This window comes from Amborella trichopoda, chromosome 3 (genome assembly GCF_054954075.1).
Source record: "Amborella trichopoda isolate Santa Cruz 75 chromosome 3, AtrichopodaSantaCruz75HAP2 v2.0, whole genome shotgun sequence".
NCBI classification, from domain to species: Eukaryota; Viridiplantae; Streptophyta; class Magnoliopsida; order Amborellales; family Amborellaceae; genus Amborella; species Amborella trichopoda.
This window is the reverse complement of record NC_142338.1, coordinates 15,079,978-15,101,481: the sequence shown is the minus strand read 5'-3', so window position 1 is coordinate 15,101,481 and position 21,504 is coordinate 15,079,978. Positions and strand designations below refer to the sequence as shown.

Here is a 21,504-nt window from a genome sequence, read left to right as displayed (position 1 = left end):
TTGAAAATTAATGAAAAAAATGAATTTTAACGAATCGATTTGTGCTTAGGGATATTTTTAAAATTTTATGAAAAAAATGGGAATATGTAAAAGTGATTATTATTGACAAAAACTATTTTTAATCTTTACCATAATGTAAAGAATATTAAAAAATTTATTACAAACCAAATTCTTTATCTTTGAGAATTTAGAAAATGTATTACAAATATTTTGGGGGTATTTTAGTCATTATGAAAATTTTTTATTTTTATTTTTATTTTTATTAGATTCTTATATTTTTGAATAATAAACGCTCCAAATTTTAAGTAATTTAGATTTGTAGAAAAAAAAATGAAAATTCAAACACGAAATGAGGTCGTTATCGTCAGATCGGCCCAGATTCATTCTGGACCATTGGCTGACACTGTAGCTATCTGCTCGTAAGCTGACAAGATCTTTTCTCATATATATATATATATATATATATATATATATATATATATATATATATATATGTTAAATACCAATCGATCACCAAAACCGAACCGAGCGGTTAACAGTTAGATCGCTCAAATTTTCCAATAGTGCAAACAACTATTCAGTAAAATCTTTAAACGGTTTGGTTTTAGATGAGCAACAATTTTTCGTAAGGATAAAGTTTATATAAGGATGCAACCTTATAATGTAGAACTACATATGCACGTCAAAAATCTATTGGAAACGGTAGTTTAATGTTGAAAAACCTTTTGATTGATCATCTCATTGAGATGTATGACCATGAAAAATAAAAAAATTTTAAGTCTCAGAAATAGTGTATTTTACAACATATTATCTACACCGTCCATTTTCAAGATTTTCATATGTTTATAAATCTACTTGATTTTAACCATTTTTAAAATTTAAAATTTTATAATTAGATATTAAAATAGATTTTGACATAATCCTAAAAATATTATACATCAAAATTACATACCATGATGAAATTTGGAGGCGCACGTTACCTCTACAGGCATGCATATGCATGCCAACTGATTTAATCTACCGTTTAAAGACGAGGAATAAGAGAACAAAATTGAACCAGGTGTAAGTATTAATGAGGGGTAAACGAGGGTAACATGACTTTTTAAGCATTTATGTTCTTCACATTTTTAAAACGCTTGCTCTTTGAAAAAAAATAACAAAATCTAACAATTAGAAAGAAAGCCCTTTGGGAAAGGTTCTATACGTCCCCTACAAGATAGAAGATCTATGCTTTCTCTACCTTCCAGCTGTTCAATTTTGATCAAGAGAGTTACTTACCGTTTGATTTTAGATCCGACTTCTCAAAGTATTTTATTTTTAAATTTTTTTCTTATACAAATTGTATGAATATGAAATTTAGTATGTGTCATCTTCTCATTAGGACACACCTATAAAAAAATATTAAAAATAATTTTTTGATAAAATATAATGACCAAAATACCCCTAAAACTTTTAGGGGTATTTTGGTTATTTTATTTTATAGGAAATACTTTTTTTAATAGTTTTTGCTAGTGCAAGTTTAATACAGAATTGGACGTCCAAAATTTGGTGTCAAAATAGTTTATATAAAAAAAATTAAAAATAAAATAGTTTAGAGACGTGACATTCTAATTGGGACAATCTCAGCCCTCCATTCAAAATGGAGGGTTGGATAAGGAGAAGTATATAAGTTTTATGTTGTAGGAGAGTCATAGAAAGCTTGCCCCTTATCTGATTCGTTAACCTCTCACTGTTAGCAGCAAATAGGCTTAACGAGTTTTTCGAGGCCGGGCTATGAGCACGCATCTAGAAAGGTTTTTGCCTCTGATCACTCTGGAACTTTTCCCAGCCACCATTTTTTATTTATTTCTTTCTTTCTTTTTGAGTTTCTTTCTTACTGTTTTTTTTTTTTTTTTTTTTTCTATTGTTTTACTATTTCTATCTGAAAATTCAAAAAGGAAAAAAAGAAGAAGAAGAGATTGCCGTCATGAGTAAGCCGTGCTATAATCACTGACAACTCATACATTGGATATAAGCTGTAGTTTAGCCTTATCCATATTGGTACATGTGTGTAGCCATGGGACCTTTAAACATGCAATATTTCTCTTTATTATAATTTAATGCTTATCGAGGTTTCTTAGATAGAGAAAGTGCCGTTATTTAACGGGTAGAAAGTAACCACCTACTTTCCAGGATTATAGGGCCACGTTTTTTCAGAGATTTCAGGAAAAAGCAGAACGTTGGAGGACAGCTTCCTCCATCCCTCTTTTATTAGAGATTTCAGGAGTTTCAACCTCCTCCATCCCTCTTTTCTTAGAGATTTCAGGAGAAAGCCGAACGTTGGAGGACGGCCTCCTCCATCCCTCTTAAAGAAGGGTTTCAATGGCCATGGAGAGGTACACAGAAATTTACAAAGTTCTCACAGTTCTGATAAAAGCCTGATTTTTGCGATCGATAGTCTAAAGACACTGCCTTTAATTTTAAGAGTGGGTATATTTCTTCCCTCAAGTTTTTTTAACATTAGCATCAGAGCAGGTTGTGGAAGCGTGGTGGGCCCATAACCTACAGGACCCTTTTTTTTTTGGTATTTTTATATTTTATTTTTTTCCTGAGTTTAATTTACAGTAACTTTGATATTGTGCTTTGTCATTCACATATATCTTGCTGCAAATTTTTTTCTGACATTAAATTTAATTGTCTAAATTTATTTATTTTTATAAATTTCTCTCTCTCAATTTATTGCTCCTCATTTGTGATTCAGTGTTTATTTTTACTGGTTTTGTTGGTTCTGGAATATTTTCTCTCTGTAAATTCTTTTGCCACATTTTCTCTCTCTATATTGCATTTGGCTAGAGACACTAAAAGAATTATCAAAAGAATAGGAAGAGAGAGAAAATAAGTTTAACGTTGTTATAGAAGAGTTATCTTAACTTAGCATGCCTCAATATTAGGTTATCTTTCTACGCCTCAATATTAGGCTCTCTCTCCAAAGTAAAGTAGTAACAAGTCGTGTAGTTATTTTCTATCAGATCAAGTTGATGATACAATACATACTTAAGTCCACGGTCAAGTAATAGAAAATAAGGCAAATAATTCTTCTCTATTTTTTCTAATAAAATTAATAATAATAATAATAGTAATTTGTAAAGACTGTAAAAAAAAAAAAAAAAAAAAATTCTTCTACTCTACGCAAGGTAGCTGAGTATCTAAATTTACTTATTGTTATATACTTTTTTACTGACCATGGACTGCTGAAAATTAGGCGGCTGGCATCTTCTTTCTTCCATCTCTTTGTTGCTAAAAATTAGTGCATATTTTTTTTATAATTGAATCTTATTATGCAGGAACCAATTCTATTGGAGTAAAGGCTTACATATCAATTGCATTTATTTATTTATTTGTTTATTTATTTATTTTATTTTGTGACCTATAATTTAGGGATTTTCGACATATTTTATTTGCATAATAATTGTCATATGCTTTGGTTTCTTTAAGTTAGAAAATTTCATGATCTTGATTTTGTGAATTTTCCTCTTTTTTTTTTTTTTTTTGTGATCATGCAATGCCATATTTTTTGTTGAAAAATATCAAATATCATTGTAGACTCTCTATCTTATGCTAAGACATATTCACATATTTATGAAAACTATTCTTATGCAAGATTTGACATAAAAGTAGTTGTTGCCTTACTTTATTAATTTTTTGTTGCATCATAGCAATGCGAACATAAACTGTTCGAGAAAATTTTTCTTTGAAGTTGCAGCTCACTGAGAGTCGGCAAACTTATTGATTTAGCTAGCAGACAACCTTTTCTTAAACACAATTAAATTTGTTTTTGAACTTTTAGGTGTCTAAAAACTTAAAATGGCATCTAAGCTAATCATGTCAGAATTATCCAAACTTGAAAAATTCAATGGGACCAATTTTTCTATGTGGAAAAGAAAAATTTAATATATTCTTTTTCAAGATAGGGTAGATTATGTCCTAAAAACAGAACCACCAGTTTTAGAGCCTAATGCCAATAGTCAAGCCAGAAGGAGTCTTGAAAAATTGTTAGAAGATGACAAAGTAGCTAGGACTACTATGTTGAGCTTTATGGAAGATGATTTAATTAGAGTCTTTGAGGATTAGGCCCCTTAACTGAAAAGTATGAGACCACTTCTGAGACCCATGTACAATTGTTATTAGAAAAATACAATTCCTGTAGAATGAAAGAAAATAACTCAGTGATCGAGCATGTCAATAAAATGACAGTGCGCGTAAAGGACTTTGCTTCAGCTGGGAATCCAGTCCCCGATCGCATGCAAGTGTCCATTGTCTTTAAAAGTCTCCCTCCATCTTGAGAGTCTGTTGTAATCGCATTGGACCATTCTGCACAAGGGATAACCATGTTAAATCTTCCTATGCATCTTAGTATTGAAGCTGAGAGAAGAATGAGGAAGAGTTCAAATGAGCTCTACTCAAGAACCTTTCAATTATCAGAAAAATACTAGGTATAAGGGAATGAGGAGAAATTTTAAAAATCAAAAGAATAAAGTTGAGAAGACCTGTTTTTATTGTAAGAAAATTGGGCACATTAAGTTTAATTGATTTAAGCTAAAAAAATAAAAATAAAAACCAAAATAACAACCCTATTCGAAATAATCAAAATAAGAGAAAGGACTTGATCTGCGTAGTCCTAGAATCAATAGTTACCGATCATGACCTGAGAAATTGGTAGGTCGACTCAACCTCCACTCGATATGTCTCGAGGACCAAGGATGGATTCACATAATTGAAAGAGATTGCAGTTGGTAACCAGCAGATTTATATGGGAAGACACCATCTGCGATGTACTACGTGTTGGTACTTTCAAGCTATGTTTACTACGAGGAACAAATCTCTTATTGACTGATACATTATATGCGCCCAATATGAGGCGTAATTTGATTTTTGTCCCAAGGCTAGACGACAAGGGTTATGAAATAAGGTTCAGGTTTGGGCGGGTTACCAATAGGAAGCATTCTAGAACTTTGGTGTACGGTACTAAAGTTGACAATTTGTACCGACTGAACATTAATGAAAGTTCATCATTTTCTAGTTATGTTGATGCTTCTTTTGATGCTTTTATGTGTATGGATGATCCGTATTTATGACACTTAAGATTAGGACATATAAATAAAGACAAAATGAATCAAATGGTTAAAAGAGGCTTGCTCCCCAATTTAGGAAAAATTGTGTTCAAAACATGTGAGCCATGTATTTCTGGTAAATTAACTAAGAAGCTTTTTCATAAACAGAAAAGGTCTAGTGAACTACTTAGTATTGTTCATTCTGATATATGTGGCCCATTAAATGTGAAAACACATAGAAGTATGGAATATTTCATAATATTTATAGACGATTATTCACGTTATGGATTTGTATACCTAATTAGTAAGAAATCAGATGCATTAGAAACATTTAAAGAATATAAAGCTAAGGTAGAAAATCAGTTAGGTTGACATATTAAAATTCTTCGAATAGATAGGGGAGGTGAATATTGCGTCGCCTTATTTTCTGAATTTTGTAAGGAGCATGGTATAATTCACCAAACAACTATGCCATATACACTACAACAAATGGTGTAGTTGAGAGGAGAAATAGAACTCTAATGGACATGGTTTGGTCCAAGATGAGCCATTCAAATTTATCACCTCATTTTTGGGGTGAGGCTCTCAACACTGTAATATATATCATTAATCATGTTCCAACTAAATCTATAGACTTGACCCCATATGAATTATGGACAGGAAATAAACCTGACCTTACTATCTTGAAAGTTTGGGGTTCTTGAGTACATGTACTTATACCACTACAAAATAGAGATAAATTACAAAATAAAACTATAAAATGCTCTTTTATAGGCTATTCAGAAAATTCTAAAGGATATAGATTCTATAACCATAATAGTAGATCATTAGTAAAGAGTCGTGATGTTCATTTCTTAGAAAATATAGATGATGAAAATATTTTAAATAAGCCTATTGACTTACATGAAAGTGATAAAAATAAGGGTCTAGAAGACCCTGTTTCTCAGACTCCCTCTACATTTGGTGAGAATGATTTAATTGAATCAAGTATACCAGATAGACTTAAAAGAATTAAAGCCCCACCTACGACTTTAGAAGAATTTTATGTATTTATGAATGAAGATAATTACTTTTCAATGAGTGAGGATACAATAGATGAACCTCGTAGCTATAGTGAAGCTATTAGCTCACATGACTCAGTTGAGTGGACTCAAGCCATGGATGATGAACTTGATTCTATTAAAAGAAATCAAGTGTAGGAGTTGGTTGAGCTCCCTAAAGATAGAAAAGCCATCGGTTGCAAGTGGGTTCTAAAGAAAAAGCTTAATGAAAATGGATCCATTGATAAATATAAAGCTAGGTTGGTAGCTAAAGGATTTACCCAAAGGGAGGGCATAGATTATATAGAAACCTATTCTCCAATAGGAAATTTTCATCTATTAGGATCACCCTTGCATTAGTTGCATATTATGATATAAAATTATTTCAGATAGATGTCAAAATAACTTTCTTAAATGGAAAATTAAAAGAAGATATATACATGAAACAACCAGAAGGATATGTAATTAAAGGCCAAGAAGACAAAGTATATAAACTTAAGAAATCTTTATATGGTCTAAAACAGTCTTCTAGGCAATGATAATTTACTTTTCATAATGCAATCACTGAAATTGATTATATAGCCAATAAGTTAGACCATTGTGTATATATCTGAAATAATGGGAGCAATTTTGTTATATTGTCACTATATGTGGATGATATTTTGAGAGTCGGTAATGATATTGGCATGATTAATCATACCAAATCATGAATAAGTTCCCATTTTGAGATGAAAGATATGGGAGAAGCCTCATATGTATTGGGCATTATGATAACAAGAGATAAAAGTTCAAGACTTCTATGTTTATCTCAAAAAAATTATTTAGAAAGTATTTTAAAGAGATTTAAGATGGAAAATTGTAAACTTATAGATACACCATTTTGTAAAGGCTTAAAATTATCAAAGAAAATATGTCCATTAAATGATAGTGACAAAGCTGAAATGGAAAGAATTCTAAATGCTCAAGCTGTAGGATGCATAAATTATGCCATGTTGTGTATAAGACCTGACTTGAGTCATGCATATGGTCTTGAAAGTAGATTTCAGAGTAATCCTGGGATGCCTCATTGGCAAACTGTAAAAATGATACTCAGATATATTCAGAAACTAAAAATTACAAGTTGTGCTTCCAAGCTGACAACTTAGAAGTTACTGGGTACTCTGATGCAGATTTTGTAGGAGACCCAGATGATAGAAAATCAACCTCAAGAATTGTGTTCTTTTTTGGTGGTGGACGTGTTTTTTGGTCTAGTAAGAAATAATGTTATGTAGCTCGGTATGTTATGGAAACCGAGTATATTGCTTGTAGCATTGCTACAATTTATGCCGTCTGGATTAAACGCTTCATAAATGATTTGAAGCTGGATATAGCCGATGGACCTGTTAAAATTTTTGTGATAATCAGGCTGTTATTTCATCAATTAGAAATGGAGCTTATAGTTCCATGGGTAAGCACATTGAAATCGATTATCATTATATTTATGATATTATTGGAAAGAATGAAATAACTGTAAGTTATGTGCCATCTTTAGATATGATTGCTGACCCTTTAACAAAGGGATTGAGTGCAAAAATATTATCAAAGTATGTAGTTTTGATGGGACTTAAAAATATTTAAGTCAGGAACTCTCAAATGAGATATTTTTTGATGTCTTGGTCATGAAAGGAAAAACCGCATTAGCGTGAAAAACCATGACATGACTTTGGATATTTTTGGTTATGAGTTGTATAACCACATTTGCGTGAAAGCCTCATGACAAAAATATGCATATAAATGTTAAATTCATTAAGTGGTGAAGACTATGATATTTCAATATATCTGGCCATCATGGCCAAGTGAGAGATGTTGGTACGTGGGTGTGGCCATGGGGCCTTTAAACGTGCAATAGTTCTCTCTCTTATAATTTAATGCTTATCACTAAAAAAGTGAGGCTTCTTAGAGAGAGAAAGTGCCATTATTTAATGGCTAGAAAGTAAGTACCCATTTCCCAGGATTACAGGGCCACGTTTTCTCAAAGATTTCAGGAAGAAGCCGAACGTTGGAGAACAACCTCCTCCATCTCTCTTTAAGAAAGATTTCATGGCCATGGAGAGGTACACAGAAATTTACAAGGTTCTCACAGTTCTGGTAAAAACTTGATCTTTCCGATCGATAGCCTAAAGACACTGCCCTTAATCCTAGGAGTGGATTCATCTCTTCCCTCGAGTTTTTTCAACAATCCATTGAAGTAAAGCTTATCATCATCAACCTAATCTAGTGTTCGCAAAATCGAACCGGAATTGTTAATCGGACATGGGCGTTGCGGCGGTTTAACCAACCTAACTGGTAAACCGGCCGATTCAACCATTCTAACCGAGCAAGTCTCGGGCGGTCAAAAAAGTATTGGAAAAAAATAAAAATAAAAATCTACTAAAATATGAAGAGCATATAAGTAATGATTAAAACAAAACACATTCAAATGAAGTTGAAAATTCATGAAAAAAATGGATTTTAACCCATTTTATATTTTCTAATGACTACTTTTTAAATTTTCTAAAAAAGATGGGAAAATATAAAAGTGAGTATTAATGACCAAAACAATTTTTAATCTTTACCATAATGTAAAGAATATTTAAAAATACAAAAATACATTACAAATCAAATTCCTTATTTTTGAGAATTTATATACATTTTTTGGAATTTTTTTTTTAATATACCGGTTGATCACCCTAACCGCCCAAGATCGGAACTGGCAATTGGCCGGTTCCGATCTAACCAGGCGGTTAGCGATGCGATCGAGCGATTTTGCGAACAATGACCTAATCAACTAGCCTCTCTAAGGCGATTTTTAATTATCAGGTTTTAAATCGACATAATTTGGCTTTTTTTTTTTTTTAGAAAAGAAAAATCCATTTTGCTATTAAAAAAAGAAAAAGGAAAAGAAAGAGGAGCACGCCTTTAAGGCCATCTCTTTTATCTTTCACTAAAAAAGAAAAAAAAACCAAATAAAAATAGGGAAAAGTTTATATAGAGCCGAGGCTCTAAACAATCAAATTTGAGCCTACCTCAAAAATTCCATTAGAAGATGTTGTTTTGATGCCTAAATATCTTCAAATTGATGATCTCGACATCAAGATGCGGACATGAGGAAAATTGGATTTCAAGTTTTGAAAATAGTGTATTTTGTTACGTATTTTTTGGCAATCAATTTTCAAAATTCCGTAGATCGGTGAATCTTCACTATTTTTTAAGCTTTAAACTTTATAAATAAATATGAACACATATTTTAAGGCTATCACAAATATTTCCCATAGTGAAACCACATCTCTCTATCCTATTTGAAGGTAGGCTTTAATTTGATTGTTTAGAGCCTAGGCTCTATACCATAGTTAGTAAATCGGCAATTAATTGTCGAAATTTTTAAAAAAGCGGAACTTTTTTGAAAGACATTTAAAATAGAGTTTTTTTGAAAAATCATCAAGCATATTTTTCATAATACCGTAGAAAACGCGATTTTTTAAAAAACGAATAAAACGAGACCAAAAAGACATTCATTTTCTTACTGACTTTACAGAGAGAAACCCAAGAAATTAAAAAAGAGCTATGTTTCTCTCTAGAACCACAATCTTTGAAACCCGCAAATTACAGAGAAAGCCCCCATTGAACTACAGTCTTTCTGCTGATTTTATAGAGAAAAACGCAAAAAAATAAAAAAAGTCATGTTTCTCTCTCTAGAACCTCAAGCTTTGAAACCTACAAATTATAGAGAAAAACCCCATTGAAAATTTACAAAGAAGAAGAACAAACAGGAACCTTAATGAGGAGTAGAACGAACCTTGTTTGCAAGAATTTTGTTCTTAAACTGGTGGTTTCTCTCTAAAACCTCGATGTTCTTACTGCTCGTAAACCTAGTTTTGTAGCAGTTCCTTCCATAATCCTGAAATACGAAGTGTGGTTGCGCATCGATATTGAATGCATATGCATCTGCTCTGAGACTCACAATATGAAAAGAGGAATTGTGGCATCCACGCCCTCCCTTCCCCGAATTTTGTAGCAGTTCCCCATTCTTTCATTCTCTCATTTACGCCTTTCATTCTCTCATTTACGCCTTCACTCTTTAGAAAGTAGAAACAGATTACCCAAACCCAAATGCAAGCATGTATATAAAGTATAAACCCTAGTCATTAATTAAGTGGGTGTGATATTTGCTAAAATATTTAGTGGATGTGATATTTGCTAAAATATGTAATGAGAAAATGTATATGGTGTATTTTTTTTTATATGTATTTATCTGATTTTTTGACTCCGATTTTTTGAGCCTAGTCCGGCATATTGGCGATATCTTTACATGAAGTATTTTTGCCGATCCATATTTTTTATCTGATTTTTTCATCCGTCTTTTTAAAATAAAAACGATTTTTTCCTAATTTTATGGTAAGCAGATTTATTCATAGTCAACGACTTGCTAATAATGGTCGCTACAACAACTCGTGTGTATGACATAACAGGCTATGAATCGCCGAGTCAATGTAACAATGACATTTTTGAATAGTTATGTAATGTATTATTTTTTGTTACAGTTGTAAATAGGATTTTTTAACTTAGATAATATTATAAGACAGAATTTAAGTTTATTCTAATCTGTATAGTAAGATAATTATAAAATATAAAATAATAACTATAATTTCAATATATAATGGTAATAGATGTTACCATCCCATGGGTTGACTCAGCCAATAGCCCAGATTGAATCTGGGCCGATCTGACAGTCATGATTTTATTTCGTATTTGAATTTTCATTTTTTTTCAACAGATCCAAATCACTTGAAAATTTAGACGTCTATTTTATTCGTCAAGGCTCACCTAATAAAAATATAGAAACAATAATTCGTAAATATAAATTGACCAAAATACCCCCAAAAAGTTTTAGGAGTATTTTGGTTATTTTATATGTTTTGAATTATTTTTTTAATATTTTTATTAGATTATACTATTGTTTAAGAATAGACGCTCAAAATTTCAAGTGATTTGGAATTGTGTAAAAAAATTAAAAATTAAAATAAGAAATGAGATCATGGCCATGGATTGGACGATTGAATTTGGGCCGTTGGCTGACACTAGAACAATCAACCTGTGAATTAACAGGATCTTTTCCCATATATAATATTATAGGTAGTTAGATTGTTATAATTTGAGATGAGGAAAGGTAAGTAATCAATATTTAATGTGACAATAATTTCAATTTATAAGGGGTATTATTTTTTTACTCATATAAAATGGAATTTTTTTAAAAAAACTTGTAATTATTTTGATGCAATATTATAGTATTAAATTTAATTAATAATTATAGATACATTCAAACAAGGAAACATCTCAGTAGTTATGTATTTTTGTAACAAATGAAAACACATAATGTAACACCCCGATTTTTTTTTTAACTTAAAAAATACTAATTATAGAGATTTTTAGTAATAACCAAAATATTTATTATAATATGATTTTATAATTATACATTGATAACCAAATCTTGTAGTTTTTATTTTCATTATAAATTATGTAATGTATTATTTTTCTTATAGTTGTAAATAAGAATTTTGTCACTATTTATCTTAGAAACCTAAAATATTAGACTTTTAAGAAATTATAGTATTTTTAAAAACATTTCTATTATGAGAATGCTTTCTAATATCTTCTATAAGGGAAATGATTTTTTAAAATCTTATAATATAGATTTTTTTTAAATTTTATTAAATTATTTTGATGTAATAATATAATACTGTATTAGTAGTGTTGCAATTGATAATTATACAGAGTACAAACATCCAGAGAGGAAAGCAACGTTTCAGTATTCACCTATTTTTACAAACTAATGAAAGTATATAATGCACCATTCGTAATTTCTTTTAGAAACTAAAATAACATTATTTTTAGATATTTATAGTGATTTAAAAAAAACAAAAGAAAAAATTACTGATTCCGTCGATTATCTAAATTGATCCACCGATTTTTCGAACCAACATTGGTATCGGCGTGACAGATTCGAGTCACCGATTCATTTTTTAAAACCTTGATTACAAGTAATTGTGAACTCCATGTACCACACGTAAATAGTCTAATAATTTCTTATTATAATTTCCATTGTATCGTATGTACCAAAGTTTCCATGTGCTCCCCAGCTTGTACTAATAAGAGTTATTGTCATTATTTCTATTGAATCGTATACCACAGTACCCACGTGCTCCCCAGCTTCTACTAATAGGAATACTCATTGTGATTATTTCCACAAGTCCCACGTGTTCCCCAGCTGCTAGTAATAGAATCAGTTGCTTCCTTTGTGTCGTATACCACAGTTCCCACGTGCTCCCCAACTTCTAATAATAGAAATTACTCATTGTTACTATTTCCATTGCGCCCTCTACCACATTTTTCACTTGCGACCCAGCTTCTCTAATAGAATTTTATTTATTATTAATAAAAATTTCGAAAAGTCTTTCCAACGTCTATAGACGAAAATGAATAGTGATTTCGTCTATTTTCATCACCATCCAAATTTTATCGTGCGGTCATAATTGTCCAGTAGTATTTTATTTTTTATTTTTTTCTACAAATTGGAATGATTTCAAATTTGGGGGGTGTGTACATCTTATTGAGGCGCATCTAATAAAAATATATAAACTATCTGTCAAAAATAAATTGACCAAAATACCTTTGAAATATTTTGGGGGTATTTTAATCAATTTTTTTCATGTAAAATATTTTTCTTATAATTTTAAAAGATTCCTATATTTTTTATGAATATACGTTCCAAATTTCAAGTCATTCTGATTTGTAGAAAAAAATGAAAAATAAGATATTATCGGCCAATTGTGACCGCGTGATGAACTTTGGGCGGTGATGGGGGTAGGTGAAATCACTATTCATTTTCGCCTATAGACGTTACGTATTGTTATATATATATATATATATATATATATATAGAAAAAAGTTTATATAAGGTTGTAACCTTAAAATATAGAATTACAGATGCGCTTCAAAAATCCATTGGAAATAATTGTTTTAATGTTGAAAAACCCTCTCATTGATCCTCTCGACGTCGAGATTAATGAATATGAAAAAAAAAAAAAAGATTTTAAGTTCTAGAAATAATGCATCTTGCAATACATTATCTAGACCGTCAATTTTTAAGATTTTCATATGTTTATAGATCTACTTGATTTTAACCATTTTTGGAGTTTAAAATTTTATAATTAAACATGAAAATAGATTTTTAGATAATCCTAAGAATTTTTTACATCAAAATTATAAATTATATGTTATGATAAAATTTGGAGGTGTGCCTTAATTTGATTGTTTAAGGTTGCAATATTATAGAAACCACACCTATATATATATATATATATATATATATATATATATATATATATATATATATATATATATATATATATATATATATATGTCTTATCGGAAATTTTATTAATAATAAATAAATTTCTACTACTAATAGAAATAGTAGGGTGAAGGTGATGTCAAAAAATGGGAAAGGTCGCCGGTCAAAGAAAGGGTGGGAGAAATAAGTTTAGTGTTAAAGGGTGGAAAGGTCACGAATGTGGGAGAATACGTTAGTGAGAAGAAAGGGTGGCAGAATAACGTTTGCTTTGGATGTTGGACCCTAGTATAGAAGCAGTTAGTTGAAGGCCACTTTCAAGTGTTAACAATAGGAAAGAACACAAGTAAGAAGGAAAGGCTGGGAGAATACTGTATATTTACTCCCTCTAATAAAATATCTACCTTAGAGTATTAATCTCTCCCAAAAAGGAAATGTTTCTATATGACCCTATGTGAATCCACTTCTTAGCCGTTTGATCAGAATCGAAGGTTTATGATGGTTCATACCACAATGTCACGTCAAGTACTGTTTTTTTTTTTTTTTTTTATTTTAAAAAAATATTTTTTAATGAAATTTAGGGCCTCCCATCAAAAAAATAGGGCAAACATATAAAAAATAAAAAAAAAATATTTTATATAAAAATAAATAACCAAAATACCTTTGAAATTTTTAGGGGTATTCTGGTATTTTTTATTATCGGAAATATTTTTTTAATATTTTTATCAAGCGCACCCTTGTTATATCAATGCATGCCCTAAAATTTGCTTCAAAATTATTTGTAGAATAATAAATAAATAAAAAACACTATAAGCTGCATGATCAAGATCTGATAGTTAACTGCTAGCTTATGACATTGTGACTCAAGCCATCTCATCCATCTACTCACATTTGATGGCTGAGACCAGACGTCACATATACCATATATGTGGGTGGGGTCATAAAGAAAGCCCTCCCCTCTCAAAATAAGCTCCAATTGAGTATAAAGTACACTTATTCCCTCATCTTAAAGACTTATTTGGGATGATATTTTCCTTCTGAAATTTTTGGAACTATATATATCAAAAAATAAAATTAGGTTTGGCATTCTTAAGTATCTCGCTCTCCAAACTTTACTCCTGGGACAATACTCTTTTCAAGCACCTAGATATGAAAAATATTTTATTAAAGTTGGCCTATGGATTGAAAAGTTGGAAAGTGTTGCGTGCCCAAACTTTAGGGTCATTAAAGTATTCCTAGATTGAGTTTTACACAATGTTCGCAAAATCGAATGGGAAGGTTAACCAGATATGACGCTTAGAATTGGAGCAGGAGCAGGCGGTTAACTAGACTGACAGGTCTCGTAGATTTTTTTTTTAAAAAAAGCCAAAAATTCCCTCCCTCCCCCCCCCTTACAAAAAAAAAAAACATAAAATACATAGATTTAGTATATATCATCTCATTATATGCATTTATGTTAATATTTTTTATTTTTTTAGATGATCAAGGTGGATCAATAACCACTTTTCTTGAGCCTGCTATCAAATCCAAATTTCAAAGTTTAAAATTTGAGCAACAGGAAAATGAATATTTATTCTACAATAATGCAAAATAAAGTAGCATCCTTTTAAGCCAAAATAGGATAGGATGTTGTTATTATTCTATTGTTCTGTATTTCCATATAAGAACAGTAGAACAAACAATTTTATCAAAAACTAATAATATTAAGCTAAATAGAAAAACACTTCCCATATTCATCAAAAAACATTATTACTAATTTTATCAAAAAATAATTTTATTTAGCAAGATAAAAAAAAATTCCCATATTCATCAAACAACGTAATTTTATTAAAAACATAATTTTATCAAAAAAATTAATTTTATTAAGAAAAATAGAAAGACACTTCCCATAGTCATCAAAAAACATAATTTTATTAAAAAGACATAATTTCATCAAAAAATTAATTTATCAAACAAAATAGAAAACCACTTCTCATATTCATCAAAAAAACATAATTTTATTAAGAAATAATTTTTTTTTAAAAAAATTGATTTCTCAAAAACCCCTAAAATCAACAAAAATTTCCAAGCAAGAAACAACTATCAATGTTCGAATAATCGAACAAATCAACACACATGAATTATAAAGGCTCCAATCATCTTTTAAACACACCAAATATCATAAAAAAAATATTATGTATTTTGGATTTAATTAATTAAATGACGGAAATTTCAGATCTTTACAATTTTCATGATATTGTGGAACAAAAAATATCATAGAAAAAAATTGCTAAATCATAAATATACATACCAATTTTATTTGAGATATGAAACCTTGATGATCGAAATACACAGCTAAATTTGACAAAGAACAACTAATAAATGGATAAAAAATATTTTTTTTTGGATCAAACACATGTTCTCTGTACAACAACATTTTGGGCCAAAATCAGCCCACTATCTTTGGTGTTTTGAACAAAATGTAACATAAATCTGATAAGTACCTATAATATCTATCAAAACCCTCAGATTTCTTCAAGAACCACTAGGTATTGAAGATATTATTGAAAGAATGGCGGAAATTTTCGAAAACCTAGAAAATCCACCATTTCAATCCAAAAAATTCGCTTTTTTTCAATGTTTAAATGCAAATTACTTGTTTTGTATTCATTATATAGTGATTTCCAGCATTAAATCACGAAATTTTTTTTCCAAAAAACGAATAAAAAAAGGGGAAAATGTGGATTCATGGTTTTCCTGCAATATATAACAAACCCTATTCAAACTGATGCTGGTTATTAATACTGTACCGCTATTTTCAAAGCCTTTATAAAACCGACCAGTTTGAATAAACTACGGCCGATTCGACCCTTAAACAACCGGTTTTGGGTTGGAAAATTTTTTCGGGGGGTCACCTAGGCTACTAGACATGCAAAACAGACCCTTAGATCCCTAGAGGTTCCGATCTAACCATCCCGTTCCGGTTCTATCCGGCCACGTTTTCTAAAACTTTTACATGGAGGAGCCAATAAACAAAAAGTATTTTCGCGGGAGCACTAAAGCATTTAGCTTTCTCCTTGCCTTTGCTTATGGTATAGCGTGATGCGTGATTAAACTCAAATGTTTCGTATATAAAACAACCCCTCTCTCCCTCTCTCTCTCACTCTCAAATTACGGACTCTCATTCTCTTGTAGAAGGTGTTCATGAACCTTTTCCTTCTATTTTTTGACTAATTTTTTTTTTTTTTTTTCTTACATTTGGGCATTATACATCTTTCATTTCCTGAAAGCTTTCTTTGTTTTTCAGTTTTATAGGATACTCCATTATCATATCAGGCTTTTCTCGTTCAAAATCTTAGTTTTGTTTTTTTTCTTTTTAATTTAGTTTCAGATTTGTCCTTATGGCCATTTCTCACTGAAATACTGATAAGTTCGTGGCTATTATCTTTTGGCAATATTTCCTAAGTTTCGGTCCATATGTCCACTTTAGGTTGAGAACTTGAGATTAAAAAAAATAAAAAATCAACATCTAGATATATAATATATCTTTCACACTTATATATAATATATCCTTCACCAAATCAATTTCAAAGTTCTGAATTGTCTTTTCCTCTTCTTTTTCTTATTTTCATTTGCAAAGAATTCTTTTCATGTAGGTATTATAAAATAAATGCTGCAGTATTATTAGTATGATTTATCTAGGAAGAAATTGCTAATCATATAAGTTTTGCATTATTAGCTCTCTCTCTTTCTCTTGACCAAAGTTCAAGCATTTTATTGAAAGACTAGAAGGAAATTACATCAGCAGAAATAGAAAAGGAAGCAAGAGAAACACCGCCCTTGGCTAATGCATCAATAACACCATTAGTCTCGCTATAGACATGGGAGAAAGAAACAGATAAGGATGCCGTAGCGTCCATAATATGTAACCATAAAGACCGAAGTTCCCAAGGTACCTTTTGCTCCTATCTACACAAATTAATAACTTTAAGTGAGTCTCCTTCAACCATGCAAGTAGTACCCAAGTTCCGATCTATGAAAATTTTTAGCCCCCTAAGCAATGCACTCATTTCCGTGAAATTCGATGTTGCCACACCAATAGGTCCTACATAGGACAAGACAATATTTCCATAACAGTCACGAATAACACCCCTTATGCCAATTGGACCAGGATTCCCCATAGAGCTCTCATCAAAATTGATCTTTAGACAACCCATAGGTGGAGCATACCATAACTCCTTAACCCCACATTTCCTCACCCCAAGAGAAGAAGTTAAAAAGATTGACCATAATATCTACTTTTGTGATCCCCCAACTCTCCTTAGTCACAGAGAGGCTTGACCATATAGACAGTTTGATTAAATAAGCGACCTTCTCAAAAGGCAAAGCCAAACCTTCTAAAGTTCTTCTATTTCTCTGTTTCCATACTTCCCACAAAATCATTCCTTTTGCGATCTACCAAATCACACTACCCACCTTAGGCAAAAAAGGAAGTGTAAATTGAGAGAGAACCGCAGCCACACCCTGAGGCAGTTAAACAACCAATTCCAGATACTAGAGGTAAAAGAACAATGGATCAACAAGTGCGAAACTAATTCTCCATCTTGTTTGCATAACAAACAAATATTTGGCAAATTTTTCCCCCTTTTTTATAAGATTATCTATAGTTAGAATTTTATCATGCGCCGCCAAATGAAAACTTGAATTTTATGAGGAATAGGCCATTTCCATATTTGAACAAGTTCATGGCAAGACCATCTCCAGCGATCATGGAAGAACAAATTATAACACGATTTAACAAAAATAAACAATCACTCTCAATCTCCCATACTAGCAAATCTTCCGCATCTTGTGAGATATATACTTTATCCAAAAGTTCCATCAGTATACACCATTGGGACAACATCAAATTAGTTAAATGCCTATATATGAGAGGGATAGTCCAGGATATCAAAAGACCTCTCCTTTCCATAGCCTCACAAATCAGCAAATTTGTGTTAGCGACCACTCGAAAAAGATATGGAAACACAACTTTAAGGCGAAAATCCCCAATCCATTTGTGGTGTCAAAATAGGACCTGCCTACCACTTCCAACATTCCATCTAAAGTACCATGAAATCATAGGTCTACAATTGAAGATAGCTCTATACATATAAGAAGTCTCCTTTCCTCTACTACCATCAAGCCACAAATTATAGCAATCCGTCCTATACTTAGAAGCTAGAACTTGGCACCAAAGATGGTCCTTAAAATGAACACTATGCAACCACCATTTGCACAACAGTGCCTGATTAAATTTTTTGACATTCCGAATACCTAGACCACCTTCACGCTTAGGAGTACAAACTCTATCCCACCTCAAAAGATGGAATTTCTTGCGATCCTTACACGAACCCCAGAGAAAATCCCTAATTATTTTCTCAATTCTCCTTCCCACATAGGCTGGAATTTGGATCACAGACATCTGATAGACTGGAAGATTAGCCAAGCAGAATCTTAACAAAGTAACCTTACCCCCAAAGATATGTACTTATGTTTCCATAAATCAAACTTAACTTGCACATTTTCAATAACCTTATCGCACACTGCAATAGAGAATTTTGAATAAGAGATCGTTAATCCTAGATAGAAAATGGGAAAAGCACCCACGTTACATCTAATAACAATTGCCAAAATTTTCACCAACGATCCTGTACAGTTAATGCCCATCAAAGAGGATTTATGGAAATTAAATTTAATCCCCGAAGTCACTTCTCAAATTTCCAAAAACCTTCCAATATTCTCTAACTGTACTACCTCCGAATCACAAAAATAAGAGTATCATCAGTATATCGTAAATGAGGGACAGTTATATCAGAATTTGCAATTTGGTTCTACCTCTCCCAACTCTGCTTACCATTATACTAAAACATTCAGCGTAAATGGTAAATTAGAAGGGAGATAGTGGATCACCTTGACGAAGTCCCTTAGAGGCATTGAAAAAGCCAATAAGACTCCATTTGAAAAGCACAGAGAAATGGGTAGAAGAAAGACCACCATAAATCCAACTTCTCTATCTAACTCCAAAACCCATCGATTTCGTAATTTCTAATAGCACCCCCACTCCACTCTGTCATACGTCTTTTCCATATCCAAATTTAGCAAAACCCCCTCCTTCTTACTCAGTACACGAGAGTGTATACATTCCTGTGCCACCAGGACACTATCAGTAATTTATTGATCCTGAATAAAGGCAAACTGTGATGTTGAAATGATGAATGGTAAGACACCTTTAGAACGCTTGGCTAATACTTTGGCAATGATTTTATAAATACTCGTCAACAAACTGATAGGTCTGATATCAGAGAGTTCACTGATCACAAACTTTTTAGGAATCAAAGCTAAAAAGGTTGAGTTAATGCCCTTAAAAATGTGACCCCAGAGCATAAACTCTCGTACCAGAAGCAACAAGTCATCCTGAAGAATCTGCCAAAATTTATGGAAAAAAGCTAGCGGGAAACCATCTAGACTTGATACCTTATCACTCGGCATTGCAAAGACAACATTTTTTAATTCTTTAATGTGATATCCTTTTCCAGAAATCTCACTCTTTCCCCCTCCAACACCTTAAAAGGAACATTTGCGAAATTCAGATCCAAAATGACCTCCTTAGTGAAAGCATTCTTGAAGTGATTAATAACTCCCCCTTTGATGGCAGCATTATCCTCTGAATCTATCCTTGGGACTGTTAGACCCGAGATATTATTTTACCGTCTCCTTGAACTAACAATAGTATGAAAATACTTTGTGTTAAGATCTCCTTCCTTCAACCATTTGTTTCTAGACCTTTGTTTCCAATAGACTTCTTCAGATCTACATAATTCCTTGAGCTCCTTAAGTTTCACATTGCGCTCAACTACCAATTCGTCAGTATGGACACCATTCTCCTGGATTGTATCCTTTAAGGATTCAATCTGAAGTAAAATTATGTCAATCCTTGCCTTTACGTCAACCTTATTTTCTTTCTTCCATTCTAACAACTTATGTTTGACATTCAACAATTTTTTATGAATTTGAAAATCCATGGAATCGACAACCTCTGTATTCAGCCACGTCCTTTTAATGAGGTCAACCACATCTTTATTCTCCAACCAGCTCACCTCTAATCTGAAAGGGTTTGGCCCTCCTTTGAGGTACCCCGTATTAAGTAAATGAGGAAGGTGGTCAGAGGATAGCCGTACCAAAGAATTCACAGAAACAAGTGGGAAGGATTCCATCCACTCCGCAAGAATTAAGACTCCGTCTAGCTTGGACATAGCAATGTTACCTACACTATTATTAGACTAAGTAAACTTAGACCCAATAATATGTAAGTCCAAAAAAGCATTATTTTCTATAAACCTGTTAAACCTTCTCATAAAAGAATATTGGATAGCCTGCTAAACAATCATCAGGCCACCTAATAAGATTAAAATCTCCCCCAATCACCACCGGATAAGACACAGAATGGATGACATCATGCATCTCACTAATAAAACCAACTTTCAAAGAAGAAAAATTAGGCTCATATACATTCATGAAACCCCAACAAAAACCCAAAATAGGACCCCTGAAACCCAAAAGTAAGCAGTTATCTTTGACCACATACTCAAAATTATTAATAACCAAATGATCCATACCCCACTAGAATTTTCAATAGCGTCAATTCCACAAAAACAGATCGTCCCTTAGCCCCAAACTTCCTTAACACTCGAAAGAGTAGGGCTTGGAAGTTTGGTCTCTTGTAAAGCCAAAATAACTGGTTTGTACTTTGAAACTAAAAACAAAGTGTCCCTCTTTTTTCTGAGATCACTTAATCACCTAACATTTCTAGACATGATATTCATAAAAAAGGAGGAGAGGGAAAAGAAGAAGAACCTGATCCAGAAGGATTATACCCAAAGAAAGCATCTTCAAGCATCATAGACTCATAATACTTTTCATCAGCCGAGGACGAAGAAGCCGAATCAATGTCCACTATCACAAGGCGGAAAGCAAGTGCAGCAGCCAT

The 21,504-nt window shown here is 31.8% G+C and overlaps 1 protein-coding gene and 1 long non-coding RNA gene across 2 annotated transcripts; both read right to left on the bottom strand.

The window, feature by feature from the left end:
• Positions 1–4,071: 4,071 nt before the first annotated feature.
• LOC148782765 (uncharacterized) lies at positions 4,072–10,242 on the bottom strand. Its single transcript, XR_016052217.1, has 2 exons — positions 9,945–10,242; positions 4,072–4,350 (listed from the first exon to the last, which is right to left on the bottom strand). It is a non-coding gene; the product is annotated as an uncharacterized LOC148782765 (long non-coding RNA).
• A 9,979-nt stretch (positions 10,243–20,221) lies between these two features.
• On the bottom strand, positions 20,222–21,504 carry LOC148782764 (uncharacterized). Its single transcript, XM_088860350.1, has 2 exons — positions 21,372–21,504; positions 20,222–20,781 (listed from the first exon to the last, which is right to left on the bottom strand). Exons 1-2 carry the CDS (start codon positions 21,502–21,504, stop codon positions 20,222–20,224), a joined length of 693 nt encoding a protein of 230 aa, XP_088716476.1.